General features: G+C 49.0%; 1 protein-coding gene across 6 annotated transcripts; it reads right to left on the reverse strand.

The window, feature by feature from the left end:
* Positions 1 to 1,810: 1,810 nt before the first annotated feature.
* TPD52L2 (TPD52 like 2) lies at positions 1,811 to 17,725 on the reverse strand. 6 transcript variants are annotated; one of them, XM_054274622.1, is made up of 10 exons: positions 17,651 to 17,725; positions 17,086 to 17,225; positions 15,840 to 15,988; positions 14,934 to 14,993; positions 13,404 to 13,463; positions 9,322 to 9,423; positions 5,436 to 5,462; positions 5,029 to 5,070; positions 3,763 to 3,811; positions 1,811 to 3,549 (listed from the first exon to the last, which is right to left on the reverse strand). In XM_054274622.1, the coding sequence occupies exons 1-10, from the start codon at positions 17,667 to 17,669 to the stop codon at positions 3,454 to 3,456; spliced, it is 744 nt and encodes a 247-aa protein (XP_054130597.1). In that variant the 5' UTR covers positions 17,670 to 17,725; the 3' UTR covers positions 1,811 to 3,453. The 6 variants fall into 6 exon arrangements, with proteins under 6 accessions (XP_054130597.1, XP_054130591.1, XP_054130592.1 ...); XM_054274618.1 differs by lacking the exon at positions 13,404 to 13,463 and adding an exon at positions 3,633 to 3,681 and having other exon boundaries at positions 3,460 to 3,549; XM_054274616.1 differs by lacking the exon at positions 13,404 to 13,463.
* Between the last annotated feature and the right edge of the window lie 3,029 nt (positions 17,726 to 20,754).

Below are 20,754 nucleotides of genomic sequence, written 5' to 3' on the forward strand. Positions count from 1 at the left end.
GCCGGAGGTACGGGATACAGCAGCGCACGGAGCACGGCCAGGACATCACCCGTGTGCTGCAGGCTGAGGGTTCAGGGCGCTGTCACTCAGCTCGTGCCCGCACAGCGACCCGCAGCGTGCCTGGGCAGCACCTTCATCCCTGCCCCTATTCCGAGCATCCCATCCCATCCTGCCACCCCACCCAGCCCCACAGCGCCCTTGGGCTCCTCAGGAGCTCAGTGCAGAGCCGGTTCCCTTTAAGGAAAACGAGTCCTTGCAATTAGGACAAACGAAGTATTTAAGCTCATGAGCCTGTTTTTCCCAGTCGGTCAAGTTTCCTGGGAAACACGGCTATTTCCCGGTGTTAGGTAAAAACACAATTTCCACCCATCCAGTGCGTCCTGGAGCAGGTGTAGCTGGGGTGGTGACCTCAGGAACACTGGTTCCAGTTATCCCTCCCATCACTCCTGCTGCTGTGTGGCTTCTCCGTGAGGCTCTAATGGCCTTTCCCGTCTGCTGCCTCTGACTCACGTTTTAAAGAAATGAATGATGATGGATCCTATTTGCCAACAGAGTCATCACCATGAATCACACACCCACACCATCTCCTTGCTTCAGCTCCATGCCCAGTCCAGCTCCTGCAGCTTTCCCTGTCCAAAACACCAGCCACTTGTGGGGCTCCCCAGCACTGACCTTGGATCTTGCACAGAGTCTGCACCCAAGAGGAGATGCTGAGCCCACCCAGCACCCACGGGGGTGCAGCAAGTGGGCCCAGGCTGGCAGCTTGGCTCTGGACACTGCCCACTCGGCCAGGTTGAGCACAGGCTGCTGGAGTGGTTGTGCAACCCCTCTCAGACCATAAATCTCAAATTCCTTAAGAAACACTTGCTGTGGTTTTGGCTGAGGGTTCAGACATGGTGCCAGCAGGGAAAAGTGGCTCCCTCCTGCTTTTTGCAGTTACTTACCTTTTGATTCTGCTGTTTATCTGCTTTGTGGGATGGAGTCATCTGCCCTCACCTCAGCCTGGGTGCTCCCAGCAGCATCTCTCCTCCAGGTCTCACACCAACCTGTCTGTCCTCAGCCGCACTTGGAGAGATGTAGTTTTATCTAATGAAATCATATAGGAAAAACATCCCCAACCTTCAAAACAAACACCCAAACCCCACAAATCTAAAACCAAACCCTCATCACCAAAGAGATGTCCCAAGCCTAGCTGGGCATCCTTCCTGTGCAAACAGCACACTGAGGAGCTCTGCTGGCCTCTCCACAACCTATTTGCCTGCTTTGCACTGCCCTTCTAAACTTGGAGGCAGGAGCTCCAGCCACGCATCCACAACTTCCCCGTGCTGTGCTGTTCGACTGCCAGAGCTTCCATGGAGGTGACTGATTCCCTGAGGTACCACACTGTCAGGCCATGTCAGCACCCCAGCTGCAGCTTTTCCATATTAGAAATTTCTCCAGCCTCAACTCCCCTTGCCAAGGTTACTGCTGGGATTGCAGCTCCATGCTCCCAGCTCAGGAAAAGGGCATGAGGAAGTCTGGAATTCACCTCCAGCACCAGCCATGGAGTTTGCAGTTCCCCAGCCCAGAGGAAACAGCTTGGGAACAGTGTCCAGCATCTTGGAAAGGAAACATCAGATTGTAAATATTATTTAGCACATTCCTTCATGAGGGAGCACCCAAAGAGCCAGCAGATAAGCCAGAGGGATATGATGGAATATTTCACTTGCTTCTTGCCTCAGGCTGCTGCAGCATTTACCTCATGAGTTCATAACAACCACTCAAGAGAGGATTTCAGTGCTGTTAGAACAAGACAAAGACATTCACCCCATTTTCTCCCAAAGGAATTCTTTATTGACACATTTCCTCAGTCTTTATCTTAAAGAGAAACAGTTCCATACCCAAACTCCTGCAGTCCCCATTTCACTGGCTCTGTTCCTCACAGTTCCAGTCAAGTGAGGAGTGCTTGTGAGCGACACTCTACACTCCACCTATGGCCTAGTACATCTGCCCACTAACATCTCATCCCACATCCCCAGGTCTGCAGAGGGAGGGGAGCAGGGGTGGGGGAAATGGAGATTTATCAAATCAGTGTCAAAACTTGCTTCTCTAAAGGGTCAGAGGCAGTTCAGTCCCTCCAGGGTGATTAACCACTAAAACTACCCAGATATGTACATAAGTTTAAAGACCTGAGTAAGTCCCACTTCGCCTCTAAGGCACAGAATTGCTCACTCTAGGTATTTCTACGTGGAGGCACCTTGCCTAGAATAAGATCAGGCCTCTAGGAGAAAACTTGGAATTTGTCAGCTCCTGAGCAATGAAGTTGGACATCAAAAGAGCAAAACATCCAGCCCCTGGAGGGACTGGGTGAGCTCCATGACTCTCTGCCAGTTTTGTAAACTAAAATTAGAGCTGGGGCTTTCAACTGAGAAACCCATCCAGTCACAGCCAGATGTACCAGCTGGAGGAGCCCTCAGAGAGCAGAGCAGAGTCCCTCCAATGGTATCCATATTCCAGCCTTCAGAAATTCCTCCTCCAAGAATGAAGGGATAAGCTGAGAAGGGAGAAGCAAGTTTCATACACTCGGGAAACAGAGTGCACCACTGAATTTAACACAAGAACTGGCTTTATAAACATGCTGCTATGACTGCATGACGCAAAACTCCAGTGCTCAACAACCAGCTTTAGAACCCTTGCAGTCTCCTCTACAGAAAATAAATCATAAACAAGTAAAGCATAAGTGATGTAAGGCTTGCAGTTCAGCTTCAGAGTCCAAGGGAGCTTTGCCCTAATATGCGAAAGCTTTTTTTTGTTTGTTTGTTTTTATGCTTTATTTCTTTAAAGTTCATTGCATTTAAAAATAAAGATTCTTAGTTTTGTTAAAGCTAGAGCATTAGTGTAACAACGAGGCAGCTGCTAAGTGAAGTTTACCTTTTAGGAGCCCAGAAAAAACCCCAACTGTTTACCCCATCTACCCGACAGCTCCAATGAGAGCCAGAGAAAACAGTAACAGGAGAAGCCTGGGAGCTCCCAGAGTAGCCCACCCAGAGAACAGAGCCAGAAGCTGAAGCTAAGGTGCCCATGCACTTGGCTTCTCCAGTTACTGCCCTCCTCATGCTGCTCAGGGCCGTGCATCTGCTCCAAACCATGTCAGACAAAGGAAAACTGTTTTCAACCACAGCAGTGGCATTTCTGAGCTACTTTAAGGAAACTCCAGCTTACACGCTCTCCCAAAAGGACAGCAGTGATACATTTAATCTACAAACTTTAGTGTAAAATATTATTTGTGTACAAAACTTTGCATTCTCTTTATTTGACTTGGATCCAGCAGCAGTGTCTATGAATGAAGGATGGATCTCTCCAGACTGGCTCTCAGCCCCTTCTTGGATTGGCATGTTGTTGTTGCTGTGGTGAAGGTTTGGGAGGGAGGGGGCTCTTCCAGTTGTGCACAGCTGTGCAAAGCCACATCCAGGCCTAGAAGGGAGCGTTGTCTTGTGGAGGCTTGTCCCCAGCTCCAGAGGGGGAGTGCAGGCCGTCAGTGCTGTTTTCCCTGCTGCCCACCACGCGGGACTGGAAGGAGAGAAGAGAGTGAGGACAGCAAGAAAGCAGCACTGGGAATACCAAGTCAATTCCCCCTTGTCGAGGTCACCTGCTGTAGCCAAGACTTCACATATCTGAGAGGCCATTTGCCCGAATACTAGTCTACAAGAAAAACATTGCAGAAATTAAAGTTTCTGCACAAGGCTTCACTCTCTGTGTTTACAAGACAAAGCAGACTGTTACCTTTATGGTCCCAACTCTATCTTCAAAGGACTTGAAGGTTGCAGAATTCCTTGAAGAAAGAAGAGGGGAGAAAAAAAACAACAAATCAAGACAAGTTAGCTCTTAACCATATCAAATGGCTTGGTGTGACTGGGCTCTGTGGCCAATCCCCTGCAGTGACACCATCACCCAGAACACTTCCAGCTCCTCACAGCCCTTGGCACAAATCTCTCAGGCACATTAGGCATGAACAGCACATCCAAACTCTGAAGGAAAACATTTATACCACATGCAGTCCACTCAATTGCTCAAGCTAAAATGTTGAGGGAAACAAGTCCTAGTTTACTGAGGAATCAAGGCCCATTTAAGTAGAGAAGAAAACAGCTCTTAGCTTTAAAAAATTTCCAACTAAAACATTTTGATTTAAATACTGGAAAGGGAAAGCTGAGGAAGCTTAAAACAAAGGCTTAATTTTCCTGTATCACATCCCATGGAGAGGAAGGGGAAGGGCCACGCACCTGCACCTATCAGCAGTTTTATTTCTACAGGGGTGATCATTTGCATCAGGAAATGCTCACAAAAATCACAGCTTAATAAATTAATCAGAGCATTTCATATTTCTAGCAAAGAAAACCAGGTCAGCTGTTTGACAACCCAACAAGCTGCTTGGCTGGCAAAGGATTTCAGGGAGTGCTCTGTGCTGAGCATCCAGACCAGGCAATTACTCATCGAGCTGCTCCCCCGGGCCAGGCTGCGGGAGCGCTGGGAGATGACTCGCCTCATCTCAGTTATTTTTGTTCCAAGGCATTGCTTGAGATTTGCAGCCATAAAACAACCTCTGCTGATCTGGAAAGAGGATGAACAGAGTTCTGTGGGCTTGTCCAGCCCTGGCAATCATTCCTCCTGCAAGGAGATCACCAGCTAAGGGAAGGCTGAGGAGAGGGTTCCTGTTAGGATTCACCTCAGTGTCAGCAATGGCTGTGCCATACATTGTGGCAGAACTGTCATCCTGCCCTTCAGCTTCTCTGAAAGCTGCAAGCTTCAACCAGACTTTGCTACAGGTGCAACACTTCACTTAGTCCAAGAAAAGACAGGTGCTAATGACCTTAAGAGATATTAAAAAACCCTTTAAATAATCAAACTGCAGGCCGTGCTTAATCCATGCTCAGAGAGGGGCCTGCTCGAGGAAGGAGCTGGTTGTCCCAGTCAGAACAAACCCCCCAGCAGTGATGGAGGCAGCTGTTCCCCCCAGCCCCACTCAGGAGACACAGGCAGGTGCTACATTACCTCATGGCTGGCATACTTATCGAGTGGCGGATGGAGTAGCCGCTGCTCGGAAGCGTTTGGGACAAGGAGGAAAAAGTTAACAACAATGTGACACCGTGCAAAAGCAGCCTAACCCCACACTCACTGTCCACACACAGCTTGCTGTGGGCAGCCCAAGGGGTAGGAGCCAGCCCTCTCTCCCCTTATTTAACAGCTGCAGCCCTGAGTTTAGTTTCTCAGACACAGGATAGCCAGTATTTAACTGCAACTGTGATACAAAAGTCAATGCCAGGGCATTGGTTTGTGGTAGATTTCTCAATCTGTGTCAAAAGTTTAGGCAAGGCTTAAATAACCAGCTTCCCCTTTAAGGTCTGCAAGGGCCTGGCACAGAAACAAATGCTCTTTTAGAGCCTTGAAGAGTATCTTACCTAAGGGAATGTGAGATGGAGTGAGCCCTGGGAGAGGCCACGGGCAGCAGAGTGAAAAAGGAAGGAATGGTTAGAGACTTGCACAGAGATAAACACCAAATGCAGGGACATGGTCACAGAATCATGGGACAGCAAAGTCAACTACCCAGGAGGAAGCCTCTCAAAATAAACCACAAGAGCAAGCAAAAAAATTGCTTTTCATTAACTCCAGAAAAGCTAAAGTGTTTCTCAAAGAGCATTAACAGCACCTACATCAACTTAGAACCCAGGTGGGGAGGGGAAGGAGTAGATGTGCAACAGAAAACCAAAACATTTTACCTACCCCCATCTATTGTTTTCACATGTTTTTTCAAGCATTTTTTTCTAAACTGAAGGTTTTACCAAGCCCCAGCTATAGTGGAGATACCTCCTTCCCCCATTTCCCCCTGTGATCCCTCATACAAAGACAGCATTGCTCAGACTTCTGGTGAGGACTTGAGTAAGGGCAACCTGCAATGGATACCTGCACTTCATCTTGCCAAGCCTGCAAATCTCAAAGTTACAGTTCAGAGAACAAATGCACTGCAGGTTATTAAAGAGAAGATTAAAGGTATCATGTTTACCCTGTAACTTGCTTGCCCATTTTTAGGATGGGATTTTGCAGTGCAGCAGCATCTCAGCAGTCTGAAACAACAGACAGAGGTTTCCTACTTCTATTAGGAAGATTACCAGGATGCTCTAAAGGAGCTTCTCCTGCCAGAGCAGTGTTTTATTCCACTTAAATATAATTCTTCTGCAGTAGGAAGCAGTCATGGCAAGCTGGATGTGAAGTACTTGGCAATGAGTACAAGGGCTTTTCCTGACAGCCAGAGTGAAGATGTTGGGCTCTGTGGTTTCATTTCCCCATATATCCCAGTCAGCTCTTTTTGGCAGGGCAGATGCCTTGAAATGCTGCCTTTGCATGTGAAATAAATTAACTTTCTACTCACTCTTGCTTAAAGGAGAACAACACAGACAACACACATCCATGCACCATGCTGCTCCATACGGAATACCACAAGCACTGGTTCCTTGTTCAGTATCTTGGCCTGGACCTAGCAGTAACCCTTCTCCTCCTTCCAAAAGGATTGAAAGTTAACATAAATTCCAGAATCTGCAGGCACTTTGGGTTCAGGCTAACATTTCACAATGAATTTGCTCATAGCATTATGTACAGCAGCAAACTTCACCAGACACCACGAAGTGCACAGGTGGACACAAACCCACAAAGCAACAAAAAGGAAACACTTCCAATTTTGCAGTTTACTGGCATCAGTAAAATGCAGGAACAGAATGTCTAAAAGCCAATTTACTTTTTAACTGTAGGTGGAGATAACAGAGACATCTGAACAGGCCAAGATTTGAAAAAATCCCACCCACTAAATACATTTCCTCTCCTCAGAGCAATCCAGTCAAGCATTAATGCAGTGAGCACACAGTTACAGCATTAACTTCCCAAGGTTACAATCCACACACCAAAATTATTTTGACTAGAACACAGCAAGTCTAAAGATTTAACATATTACTTGTATTTAAAAACAATTTGGCCCAAGCATTTCTAATGGAATTAGGCCCACACCCTGGGTGTATTGGAGGCTCTGTCCCATCCATCAGGCCTTCCTTGCATTTATCAGCCAGTGAAGGCTGACTAAACAAGGAAATCCCCTCTGTTATCTCAACACTTCCAGTGCTGGAAAATAAACTCGCTTTACAAGTGAATTTGTAGTGTAAGAAGGAAAAAACCAGAGTACAGTAATGGAGGTCAGTGTAGGCTACAAGGCCTGTAAGAGAGATCCTCTGGGAACAGAGATCATCCCACTGGTTCAGAGCAGTGATCACAGCAATACCACAGACTTCACTCCTTGTCAGCTCTGATCACATCCCAGAACACCAGAGTTCACCTGGCAAGGGTGAAAAGTGGGACAGCTCCTGCAAAACCTTATGCTCAGAGTTAAACCTTCTTCAGTATCAGAAACAGGAAGACTTGGATACAGCGTAGGAGATAGAAGTCTGTTTATATATGCAGAGAAAAACTAAAAGTCTTAAAGAAAAAAATCATTACTGTGTTCCCCTGCAGGGCCACATATACAAATCCTGCTGAAATAACTTTGGCAGGGATTCCCAAATGATAAAACAGAGGCTGCCTGTATTTCATAACGCCTCACCCAAGGTATTAGCTATAAAAAGGAATGCAGATGTTGAAGCTGAGAAAAACCATTGCTGCCAAGGCCTGGCACGTGCCTGGGCCAGCTGTGACAGTGACTGTGCCAGGCCAGCTCTGCCATCAGGAAAGCCCCCCAGCATCCCCTCCCTCCATCACCTGCCCCTGGGATGGCACAATCACTTCAGCAGCTGCATGACCTGCATCCTCCCAGCTTAAAAACAACAGGCAGGACCAAGCCTGTCCCAACAGCTTCTGCCTGAGGCAACCCCAGTTCAGGAGTTCCCCTGTGGTCCCAAAAAAAGCACAGTTCCCATTCCTTTGCTGCAACAGCCCAGTCAGACTGCAGAAACCAGGCCTCAAGTTCATTTATCAGTTTGGCATAATGTGTTCCCACCACATCTTGTGCCAGTATCTGTAATCTGCTGTGATTACATGAAAGTCTCTTTTTCCATCAGACTAGGGAGTTTCCAAGAAAGAAAAGTTACAACTTGAATGCTGGAAAGGGTAGGAAGCCAGCTAGTCCTCTGCCAAATTCAGAGATGTGAGCTTCTGAAAACACCAAAAAACACCCTCCAGGAACACAGTAACTAACTCACTGAGGACAGAACCAGAATAAATCAGGACTATGTGATCAGAGGCCAACAAGTTCTTACCACTCAGATACTCCCGGCCACAGTGGAATAGGAAATTCCCTACAAAGAATGACAGCTACCCATTCAATCCGAGGTCTGAGACAGCAGGTTAAATGCAAGCTCTAAAAATCCTTCCTTAGTAACCTAGACAGGCTCTCAGTAACCTAGAATTAGCTCTCAAATTCAAGAAAAACATGGTCAAGGGATTCTGCATGAAAAATGTTGATGTTACCATCAGTGGGGAAGAAATCTTTAGCTTAAAGTTCTGTAGAAATCTTTAGTTTAAATCTTTATCTTTAGCTTTAAGTTTACCTGAGGAGCAGGTACATCACCAATTCTAACCTTGGGCTTTGCACAGCTGAGAATCTCACAGAGCAAAAACCTCACCCAGGAGAACCTGTCCCTCTTGCCAGTTTGGAGAGGTTGAAATTTGCAATTATTTCAGTGGTCATCTACTTAAAGAATGGAGATAACCCCAACCACAGAAAGAAAATTTTAATGTTGTCATAATCTTCTGAATCAATTGATATTTTCCAACCAACATGACATAACTGTGCCTGGAAGACATGCTGCCTTTCTCCATGGAATGTCAACACCCAGGGCTTGAAACCACATGGAATGCAGCAAACAGACTTTTCCCTTTTTGTTTTTAATCATAACAGAGCACAGGAGGGATGACTCCTCTCTAATCCAAAGCAGCTACATTTAAAAAACACACCTCCATAATCTAAAAGGGAAATTTTAATTCTGATTTCTTACATATGATATAAAAGCTGCAGTGAATCCACATGATGGTAAAAGGGGAAAAGCTGCTAAAAATATTTGGTCAGAGCTCCCAAACCAAACCAAACTTAAATGCCTTAGAACAGGCTTATCCCCTCAGTAAGTCTTCAATAAGAGTTCAATCTGTCCTGAGCTACAATGCACAGGGCCACACAGAAGGTGGCAGTCCATCAACAGCAACGTGCTGCCAACTAAGCAGAAAAATGGAAGAAAGCCTAGTTATTGTCTGAATTCCCATTCCTGTTTGAAACCAAGATCAAAGCCCTGGAGTGCAAAGCAGAAATCTTACCTCATGTCACCAAGCTTCCTGCTGATAACAGAACCTACATTGGAAAGGGCTGCTGAAGTCTTCTGTCCTGCCTGGGAAAGGGTTTCCTGGGTCTTCTTATAACTACATGGAAAAAAAAAGAATCATAAATTGAACTAACAAGTTGGATCCAAAAGTGTCCCCCCCATTTTGAGAAAGGACCCCATAATAAAGGAAAGAAGCTGGGTTAGTGAGCTGCACTGACTCCACTGAAAGAGCCACTTCCAGATTTGCATACATTCAAATACTTACTTAAGTTTTATAAAAGCAGCAAGTGTAGGATTAACCTTTCATTAACCTTTCCTCACCTTTTACTTTTGACCACATGTTCTTAAATCTAACAAATATTTGCTAAAAACCAAAGCAAAACCAATTTTCCACATGGAAGCTCTAACACCTCAGCACTGCAGCCTAATTGCTCTGCAACCATCTTTTCATGTTCTGGATAAATAAATCTAGGAACCTATTCCAAACTATCCTTTCAGCCTTGAGGGAGCCAAAGCACTTGATGTGGAGTTGTTTTGGAGGAAAGAGGCAAGAAGCAAGACCACCATCATTGCATAGAAAAGAAATGCAGGAATCAGCATTAGCTCTACAGCAGCAGTTTAGAAATAAATTAGTAGAGAAGTTTCCTATCAGTTACCATTAACCACAATAGGTAAAAAGTCTGACAGCTTTTATTTTTCAGCTGATTATTTGAGTTTATACCTGAGCTGGAGACACTTGAGAACCTTTGTTTCCTCCAGATGAGACTAATCTCAGGAACAAAGATTCTCTGTGTCACTTTCATTAATTCATTCTCTCTAAACTATTCTACAGTTGATGATTAACAACTAGATTTATGTCATTCTTCAGACTACAAAGAAAAGACTCAGGCTGGAAAACAACATTTTAAACTTTTCTTATTCCAAATATTTCAGCTTGAGATTATTTTTTTGCCTGGTGAGGACATTTAGGAGAAGGGCTTTATAAACAGCCTAATGTTCTCTCATGCCTGAGCTGCCCTGGCTACAAACACCATGGTGACAGATGACTTACTCACATCTCCTTCTCTCCAGCAGAAATGCAAGGACAGCACCACAGCACCAGAACTGGATTTGAGCAATTCCAATTACAACATGTTTGGTTTTGTTATTTTTTTTAATACCACAGCCAAGTATTTCTGAATCACAAATACACACGAGACTTAGGCAGAACAGGGCAAAACTGCATCAGCTTTTCCTTCCTTCTTCCTGCTTCTCAGAGAGAATTCCTGTAACTCCTATAATTCTTGTAATTCCATTTTTCAGACCAATTCTTCTTGAAGTCAAGAGCTCCAGAAGAACCTGAGCATACCCCAACAGCAAGGCCTCAACATTGCCTCTGTACAGCACAATTTTCTGCACCTCAGCACAATTCAGGAGTGAACTGATCAGCACCAAGGCTGCTTGATCTCATATAAGGATTGCCTTCCTACTGCAACCAGTGTGTTTGAGGAGGACCTCAAGCCCTGCCTACAGCAGCCAGGCTCCTCCCTGGCTGAGCCCTGTCATGGGGTTTGATTTACAGCTGCCTAACAAGTATTGAAGACCTCGTGCTCACCAAAGTATGCAGTGCTGACTCTAGTTCTGCTTGGCACCCAGAGCTCAGCACTGAGGAATGGTTTACAGCCTCAAAAGACAACATCATGCCATTCATACTGCAAAATTCCAGGTATTATGCCCAGCTTCAGCAGGCCAGACAGTTTTCTAATCATGTTTTCCACACTTGACAGCAGAATTTTTAATACAACCAAGAACAAGCACTTGGGTGCTGCTGCTTCTGCCTGAGTGTGCTCCTTCCTCCAGCACAACTGCCTGTGCTGGCACAGCAATCTAGATCAAGGCAACAATATGGATGAAATATAAACTTGGAAGCACAAAAAAGCAGCAGCTGGATCAGGTGGCCAGCCTAGTCCTGCACCCAGAGCTCCCACACACAGGTACACACATCAGTGCTGCCAGGCAGAGCCACGGAAGCACAGGGAGATGAGCAGCTCTGTAACCCAGAACTGCCACCACACACATGCACAGCTGCAGCTGTGACAGCAAGGGATCAGCTTATACAAGGCTTTAATGCAACTTAACTACACCCAGCCCTGACCTAGAAGTTGCAACTCTTCTCCTGCAAGTGCCACAGCCTGGTTTTCCATGGGTGTAAATTCACAAGCACTCTCTTCTCTTAGCCCCAGCACAAAGCACAAAGGAATAATCCAAATCTGGGAGTAATAAATATAAGCTCTGGCTAATACCCCACTTTATTCACAGGCAATTGGCTGCAGCAGAAGCTGCAGAGATGATCTCTGCCCTGTGCTGTTCATCCTGTGGTATTCAAACATTTCACTGCACCATTCCCCTATAAACCCTGACAGGAAGGAGTGAAATCTGCACCCTCAAATCCTCCTTTATCCATTAACACCAGCTTCCTCTCACTTGCTTTCATCCAGCAATCACCATCTGAGCTGTCTGGCTAAAGACACAAACTGTGTAAGTCACCTCTCATTCTGCTTACAGTGAAACTGGCTCTAGGAACAGACTGGGGTGGGTTTTTCCCTGTTTATGTACTGCTTGCAGAGGGAAAGTCTGTGGCCAGGAATGGCGAACACCAGGAAATTCCACAGCATGCAAAAGCAGCATAAGGTCAGGAGTCAGGTCCATTCCCAACTTACTCAAGAGCCTTGTTAGTTACAGAGCAGAGCAACATTGAAACAGGAAAGACAAATTATTTGCATAAAAAACCCCAAAAAATGAATGAAACCTCACCCTTGGACTTCTTGAACTTGACTTTTTGCACTGACTAAACTTTGAAGAAGTAGAAACTCTGATTGATTTCTGAAATGTTGCTGTTTCAATCCCCCTCACGTCCCTGTTTCAGTCTCTGCCTTGCCAGCACCAATTGTCACTGTGTCCAGTGCCAAAGCAAGCAGGAAAGCAAAGGTGCCACAGCTCTTCAGCCCCCAAGTGCTCCACAAAAGCACATTTCCTCCACATTTCTGTGCTTATGAAGTACAAGGAAACAGATCTAACCAGAGGCTTTCTGCTCTTGCAGGCACACCCAGGGAGGGACTCTGAACTCTGCTGGAGTCAGCCACTGACAGCAAGCCCAAAAACCAAGGTCACTCTGCTTGGCAAGTGAAATGGTGACAGTTTACAGCTTCTTAATCTAGAAAACACAGTTGAAAGTCGACCTGTATACTTCAAAGTTCTTTTTGCTACTCCTACACTTTATCTCTGCTCCTCTTTCACCCGTGTTAGGAAGAAAACCGTGCATTCACACATGCTGCTGATAACCAGGCAGCTCCAAGGACTGCACTTTATACCCACTCCAGGGAACAGGAAAAGCTGGCTCACATCTAAGACCTACCTCCCCAGTTAAATCAGCTCAGAAAATAATGACAAAACCTACCTGCACCTACTCCAGCACTGCAAGGCATCGCCCTACATGCTGTGGGAAATGCACAGTGAGAAGGACAAAGGCCAACTTCCATAATATCCCTCCATAATTTAGTCCAGATGAGAATTTAATTTCAGGCATTTTAGTAAGAGCACATCTAAGAGAGATTTGCATTCAACAACTGCAGTAGAACAGCTGTGAGGTTTAAGCTGGTTGAGTCTATTTGTGGCCCCAACATGACAGGAAGCTGCCCTGGACACTACAGCTCTATTCTCATCAGGTACCACAGCAGAAAGCAAAGCTCCTGCTCCCTGCAGAGCATGTTGGGGTAACAAGAAAGGCAGCCTGGCTATTCCACAGCTTCTCAGCTGAAGGTGTAACATGTGGCACACAGGTCTCAGCTAGCCAGGGGTTCCAGCCAGTTCCTGAGACCAGGCAGGCATTTATAGAGTATCACTTGGATACCGACCTGAGGAAAAGCTCCCTCTCCCAGCAGAGGCATTTATTGGGTTAAAAAAGTTAAAAGCTAGGAAAGATAAATGTCCAGGTAGATCTGGTGAAAGCAGAGGACTGGGAGCAGAGGCACAGCACAGTTAGTGGCAGCAGACTGGCAGAGGAAAGCATTTGTTAAGGCTGAAGGTTAAGACACTCACGCTTCTGATTGAGTTAATTTTTCATTCCAGTCCTCCAGTGTGCTGCTGGCTGAAAGATATCTACAAACACAACTGAGGTTAGAGACAGCTCCAAGATTCACTACAGATGCTTCTTCTGATACTTTCCACATTATTAGTGACTCTTTACACTTACAGTATCAGAGGCTTTATTGCTCTGACAACAGCCTCAGCCTGTCTGGTACAGCCAAAGGGAAATGAACTGTTTGAGAGGCAGGGAGACACCTAAGCCCCAGTTTCTTTTGTTTAAGCATGTTCAAACACTGAGCACAAAGAAACAAAGCCTGCAGTTTAAAAGGTGTCAGGAAATGAAAAGCTTTGCATCTTCTGCTCCCTTCCTATACATTCTGTTGCTGGTCTGTATTAAAAGCACAGAGCAGTGAACTGATCTTAAAGCCAAAAAAATCAAATTGCCACACCCAAAGTTGTATTTTACCAATACAGCTGGAACAAAACAATTAAACTTTTGTTTTTCCAATATTTAAAAATCATGTTTCTCTATACAAAAACAGTACCTTAAGGGCTGTGACAACTAACTCTGGAGGTACAGAACACACACACCACAGGAGGTGGCTGCTCCCACCTCAGACAGAACACAGAGTGCTCAAAGGAGGGGACTTATCACCCAGAATTCCCTTGCCCCAGTTAGATCAGTGCCACCTTGCCTAATGATGTGATGCTCCCAATTCATGTTTTCCTCTTAGCTAAATCATCTCCTTCAACACAAGACAAAGGGAAAGAAACTTCAGCACAGAAAGCACTCAAGGGCTCCTTAAGTTCAGCTATGCAGCAGGAATCAATGATTCATGTCTAATATCAGTGGAGCTCTAATATAATTAAAGAATTTATTCCAGAAGCCAAAGTAGCCAGATGCTCTTTGTCTGCATTTGTCACCTGCTTAGATACACAGCCAAGATTAAAATTCATGGATTTCTAGTGCTGACACTGGGAAAGGGTCACACACCAATGCAGCAGATTGAGAAGCCCATGAACACATTGGCAGTTGCACAGCCCCAAATTCCAGCTATGGGGAAGCCCCTCCAGCCTCTTCCCTCCCACGTGGCCATACAGAAAGGCAGCAGTCAAACTGATTCCTACCACATTCATGATGAGAAGAAAAACAGTTTCACAGAAAAGGCAGAGGTTCACTAATAAGACACCTGAAACAACAGACTAACCTACTAATTACCAGCAAAAGGGAAATTGTGGTTACATTTTTGTCCCCTCCTGTCCCCTCCTTTTTTTTTTTTAATTCAAAATGTGGTCTGGTAACTGATTGGAATTTTTCTCTTGCAATTGCAAGACCATGACAGAGATGATGGCAGTAACATTTACTCATCTCCTCTGCAACTGAGGGATGTTTCTAGCTGGAAGCCAGGCATGCTGGAAGTAACAATCCTGCTTCATCCTGCCTCCAGCTCCCAAGCAAGCCCTGATGCCTGGGAGAACAAGGAGCAGCACAAATGAGGGAAGGCAGCAAGGAGGTGATGCTGAGGAGCCCGAGGCACTCACAAGTCAGACTGTGTCACTTTGTCATTCCACTCTCCAAGTTTCTCAGATGTTTTCACATAACTAGAAACAGAAAGTGTTAATGAATATAACTGTAATATTCATTTTTTAGAAGACAATGACACAGATTCCAGTGACAAAGGAAAAACAGAAATAGGGCAGGGACAGAGGAGGGAGAGCGAGGAAAAAGGGAGAAGAATAAACAGCAAGATGAACAGCTCAACAATCTGCTCTGCAGTATCACTGTCATTAACTCCAAACCCCCATTAAGTTACAGGAGACTTTTTAGCCTGAATGATGTCCATGGGCACCCAGAGTCCCTGACACACAGAGCAGGGACAAACTTACCTCAGGGACCCTCCTTTTGGCACTGTCAGGCACAGCAGGGACCATACCCTTAATGCCTGTTCAGAAACAGTCTCACGCCACATATTTAGGACAAGATGACTCTGGTAAAGCACACCAATATCACAGACACTTTTCCTAGGAAGTGCAGGCTTTTAATTCAGGCTATACGACCCAGGGAATGCTTCTGAACTGGCACAAGCTGTGAAACTGCTTGCACTTCTCTTTGAGCCTGAGTTCAGAACAAGGCAGCAGCTGCCTGTGTCTCAAAGAATGGGCAGAAATGGGCAAACAGAACCAGTAAATGTGATCCAGATTTTTAACACCAAGTGTGATCCAGGTTTTTAACACCATGGCAAAGAGCAGCCAGCAACAATTTATCCCGATCACGGATATGGAAATCCAGCTTATGCAGGCACCAAAAGGATTTTTTAAGGTGTCTTTTACTCCATAAACCCACCAGAAGAGAAACCTCCAGGCACTGAGCAGAGCTCTGGAATACCCAGCTGGGAATGGTCACACAGAGCCCTGGTTAAACCCAGGTGTGTCACAAGCAACACTCACGCGTTGGAGACTTGCACATCGTGCCAGCTTTTGGACAGGTTCTGCTTCAGCCCATCCAAGGGAGTCAGACCCAGCTTCCTCTTCAGCTCCCCACAGTGCCTCTCTTTGGCAGCCAGAACTTGTCTGAGAGTACCAATTTCTTCTTCAACCTTAGAGAAAGACAGAGGTTTGTCTCAAATCACAGTTTAGCTAAAAACTAAATTAAAACAGATTTTTACCTCCCTTGAAACTAGCAACAATTTCATTAACATTAATTTTACAAATTGGAAAGAACATCAGATGAATTATTCAACTCAATATGAACTGTGTTGGAATGGGAGACCACTCACACTTCATCTCCATACAAGTCACTGTGACTTAGTGACACTGAGATAAACAGAACTCACTCCTTGTATTGTAATTTCAACTGTAAACACCATTCAGCCGCCAAACCTTATTAACTAAGATTTTATCTTATGTTTCTTTTCCTCTGATGTCTTTAAAGCAAAGAGCTTTTCCTCAGAGATCTTTCTTACAACACTTTCAAAGCACTCTGGAGCTGTTTCCATGCAGAGTGGGTTCATTTCTACCTTAGCTGCAGCTCAGCAAGCCCTGCATGAGCACCCAGAGCAGCAAAGTCCTCCCCTGCCACAACCTGCAGGTCAAATAATTACCACAGGGTTCTCACATGAAGGAAAGGACCACGGAGAAACAGCTGCAATTATCTTCAGCCACCTTTCAGACAGAAATGATAACCAAAGGTGCTCAAACTTTAGGATGCTACATTGTAAACCCTCAGCTCTTTGAAAGCATAGAGGCACCAAAAACAATTGCCTGTAAAGGGTAATAAATATTTAAGAGCAAAAGGTAGGAAGGAAAGCCCATTAAGTGCTCCAATGTTTCAGTTTCCTAAGGAAAAATGGTTTTATTTCACTTAGCATTTGTCTGTAGTGTTTTCTGGCTTCACATGGAACTAAAATCGTACACTGAGCTCCTGGCATCAAAAGCCACTTATTTCCTTAGAGCTCTAAATTAGGCTGTTCTGGGAAAGAGCAAACAACACACCGCCGCGTTTGAAGTATCAGCCAGCTTTGTGCATTTCAACAATTACCTCCGAGACCCAAAGGTAACAGTGCAAAATTAAAAACCAAAAAAAAAAAAACAAACCCCAACAACAAAACACCCGGTCCTGCCCCTGTGGCTCCTGTTTGTTCCTTCCCAGCAGAACAGAAGCGAGGCACAGGCTGCCCAGGAGAGCCCCCCGTACCTTGGCGAGCTCGGCTCTCAGCTCCTCCTCCTCGGCCAGAGTCAATCCCTCGGGCGCAGCGCCCCGGGCCGCGTTATCCACGGGAACATCTGTCATGGCATCGGCCAGCAGACCTTTGTTGGGAGAGTTAAGGTTGATATCTGTCGCAGACAAGGAGCAGAGGGCACGGAATAAGCAAGCGGCGGGCGAGGCGCGTTATGCAAAGCAGGGCTGGGGGCGGCGGAGCTGCGGCAAGGGGACGGGAACGGGAACAGAAACCTCGGCCAGAGTTTCCTCCGTGAGCATCCATCGGAACCGGGGGCAGCAGCGCCGGGCATTCCGCGGCCTCACAGCCCCTGTGCCCGGCTCCGCGCGTGGGGACGGGGCGCGGCGAGGGAAGCGGAGCCACGGAGAGACCCCCGGGGCCGCTCCCCATGCCCAGGGCCGCTCCCCACCCGCGGGGCCGCTCCCCGTCCCCGGGGCCTCTCCCCCATCAAGGCAGCGGCAGCTCCCGCCCCGCCATCCCCGGGCTCCCCCCGTGCCCGGCACTCCCCGCCCCATTGCCGGAGCAGCCCCCGGGCCGTACCCTGGTTCGCGCTCTCCATGGCGGCGCCCCAGGCCCGTCCAGCCGCCGCCGCCGCCCCCGGTGACGCGCTCAGCGCGCGCCGCCCGCCCGTTCCGGGGAGGGTCGCGGGCACAGCGCGTCAGCGCCGCGTCGCCACGGCGACGGTGACACGCGTGTCACTGCCCCCCGCACCGGACACCGGCGTGACGTCATGCAGGGGGCAGCGCGGCCGGGCGGGGCCGGGCGGTGCCGTGAGCGCGGCCGGAGGGCAGGGGGCAGCACCGGCACGGGGCACCGGGACAGCGGGCACGGCCCGGCGGCACACCGGGCAGCACGGGGACAGCGGGCATGGCCCGGCACACCGGGCAGCACTGGGACAGTGGGCACGGCCCGGCGGCACACCGGGCAGCACGGGGACAGCGGGCACGGCCCGGCACACCGGGCGGCACCGGGACACCGGGCGATATAGGGACACCGGGCACGGCCCGACACGCCGGGCGGCACCGGCACGGGACTTCGGGGAATTCCCTGCCCTGCCCTGTACGATCCCCGAGCTCCGTTCCCCGCCCCAGCCTCGCACCGGGCTCGTTAATTAGCGCTGATCACTCAGCACGGTGACGAGCCGCCTGTCCCCGCACCGGTCCTTCGGGGTTCGGAGCTCCCGTTGGGTCCGGCCGTGGCTGCGGTGCCCGGAGCCTTCCCGGCACCCCCGGCCCTCCCCGGGTGCCCGGTCACAGGGATCCCCGCCCGGTGTGCAGCTGCAGGGCTCAGGCTGCAAATGTGCCTCAAAAACGGGATCGCCGCGGTGCCACCTGCAGTGACACCGGAGGGGAAGCAGCGGCAGGAGCGGGAGGTCGGGCCCGTGCCTGCTGCGGGCAGAGCCCGGCTCTGGACAATCTTCTGTTCCCTTTGCAGCACAGCCTGCCCTCCCACCTGGGTCTGAGACCTGCGCCAGGGCACAGGGAAGCCCTGGGCTGCTCCACTCCCAACTATTCTGCAATCCCTTCCTTGAAAATCCCACTGGGTTGGGGCCTCGTTTCGTTTTCAGAGCCCTTTTCCCCTGTCTCTTCGGGTTCCCCAGGATGAGGCATGAAAAGGGAAGTGAATGTAGATGGGGAAATGGAATTTGTCAGAGCCCTTTCCATCAGCACCTTGGCCGCCCGAGCGGAGGGTTAGCACCCACAAGAGCTCCTGGAAATGCCCTTCCTGGAGCACAGCACATGACACCCATCCGCCTGCTTGGCCTTGCAAGGACAGAGAGCACTTGAACAGCTTAACTTTTTATTGGGGGAATTTTTGAGGGATTATTGTGAATTTTGGAGCCTTGGTGCACACCTCATTTCCAAGCTAAGCTCAGTGGAAACCCAGGGAGTGGCCGAATGCTGAGCCCATGAGAAAAATCTGGATTTTTCCAAGCTCACCGGAGCCCGAGTTCCTGAAAATCTGGCCCTGAGGTGGCAGCAGCAGGAGGGGCCGGGGGGGCTGCGGCTCCAGGGACTGCTGAGGCCTCTGCCAGCTCTGCCAGGCACAAAGCCCTGCCAAGTCCAGCCTCCCTGAACAGCCAGGGATCGGGCTGTGCCTCACGGGATTGCCCTCCAAAAATCCCCTGCTCCAGCAGCTGATTTCCCTCCACCTCCAGGCGCTGGCTTTTAATTAAATGCATCCTGGTGCCAACTTAATCATCCCCCAATCCCAAGACCTTGAAAGGTGTTGGGAAGTGCAGAGCAATCCTAAATTTGGGGAGAGGAGAAAAATAAAATCCCTTTTGTATTTTCAGATCTGCTGGGGCTCTGCCAGAGCTGAGCAGTTATCTGGGGGACAAAATGTGCAGGCGTTTGTTCACCCTGGCAGCCACAGCTCTGCACCCTCCACCTCTCCCCGGTTCCCTTTTTGCTGCCACCGGGATTTTTGCTCGGTTGGGGCTTTTTTTTTTTGGCCGTTTGCTGGCGAATGCAGAAATGTCAGGCACGGGGCGAGTTCCCTTGGCTGACGCCCTTCCAGCCGTGTGGAGGCGGAGGGGAAGGAGGGAGCCATTTGACCCTCTCGTTTTGGGGGTGAGCTGCATCTCCCTGTGTCCATGTCTCTGGAAAGGGCATGTCCCCGGGCACTACGCTGTTCTCCAGCCCTGAGCCACAAACCACCGTTCCCCAGCAAAGCAAGGGATTGCGTGAACGGCCCCGCACACGAGGAGCGGCACCCGTGGGCGTTCCCGGGATGGGGATGCTCCGGTGGGTGAGCACCGACATTGCTCAGCTCCAGCTCCCGGTGTCTGCGCCGGGCTCGGGCAGGCGCTGCTGCTCCGTGGCTTCGCTGGAAGCCGCCGCGTTCTGGGCTCCGTGCCCCCTTTTAAAGCAAGCCCTGACCTAGATTCCCTCCCTGCCCGTGCACAGCCGCCGGGCTCGGCTCTCCCGCCGCTCCTCCCCGCGGCTGGAAGGGGCCCAGCGGAGCCGGCTCCGGCTCCTTGTGCCAGTGGCACCCGCCCCGGCGGAGCGGGGAGCCTGTGCCGGCTGATACAGCCCCTATCGCCCGGCACGGAGCCGTCCCCGGGCGCCAGGTGCTGATGGAGCATCCCCCGAGCGGGAGGGCAGCCGGGGGGGCTGTCTCTGCTCGGCAGAGATATCAGCGTCCGGAGGCGGCGGTGATGGCCCATGGCCAGCCTTTGGCTCCTCTTGTCCTCCCCCCACGGCAGTGCCCCCGTTCCCACTGCGCCCCAGGCGTGTCCCACCCCTCGGGCTGACACTGGAGACAGCATCAGCCAGGGGGTGCAACGGGGAGGGAGCACAGCTGGATGGCCTCATGCAGAGTGTGGGTGCAACAGGACCCTGTCTGTCCATCCCTGTGTCCATCTGCCCCTCCATTTGTCCATCCATCCATCATCCATCCATCCATCCATCCATCCATCCATCCATCCATCCATCCCTTTATCCTTCCTTCCTTCCTTCCTTCCTTCCTTCCTTCCTTCCTTCCTTCCTTCCTTCCTTCCTTCCTTCCTTCCTTCCTTCCTTCCTCCATCCCTCCATCCCTCCATCCCTCCATCCCTCCATCCCTCCATCCCTCCATCCCTCCATCCCTCCATCCATCTCTCCCCATCAGCATCAGCCCCCACTCGTGGTTATATCCCTGAC

Source organism: Melozone crissalis, unplaced genomic scaffold (assembly GCF_028551555.1).
Source record: "Melozone crissalis strain CALT ecotype California unplaced genomic scaffold, PUWL_Pcris_2 ptg000017l_1, whole genome shotgun sequence".
Classification (NCBI taxonomy): Eukaryota; Metazoa; Chordata; class Aves; order Passeriformes; family Passerellidae; genus Melozone; species Melozone crissalis.

Excerpts from the sequence above, each read along its gene's own strand:
- TPD52L2 (XM_054274622.1), bottom strand. Across the intron at positions 14,994-15,839 it reads GATGTGCAAGTCTCCAACGC|TTATGTGAAAACATCTGAGA; the intron begins GTGAGTGTTGCT and ends TTCTGTTTCTAG. Across the intron at positions 5,071-5,435 it reads TCCATCTCACATTCCCTTAG|CGGCTACTCCATCCGCCACT; the intron begins GTAAGATACTCT and ends GCTTCCGAGCAG.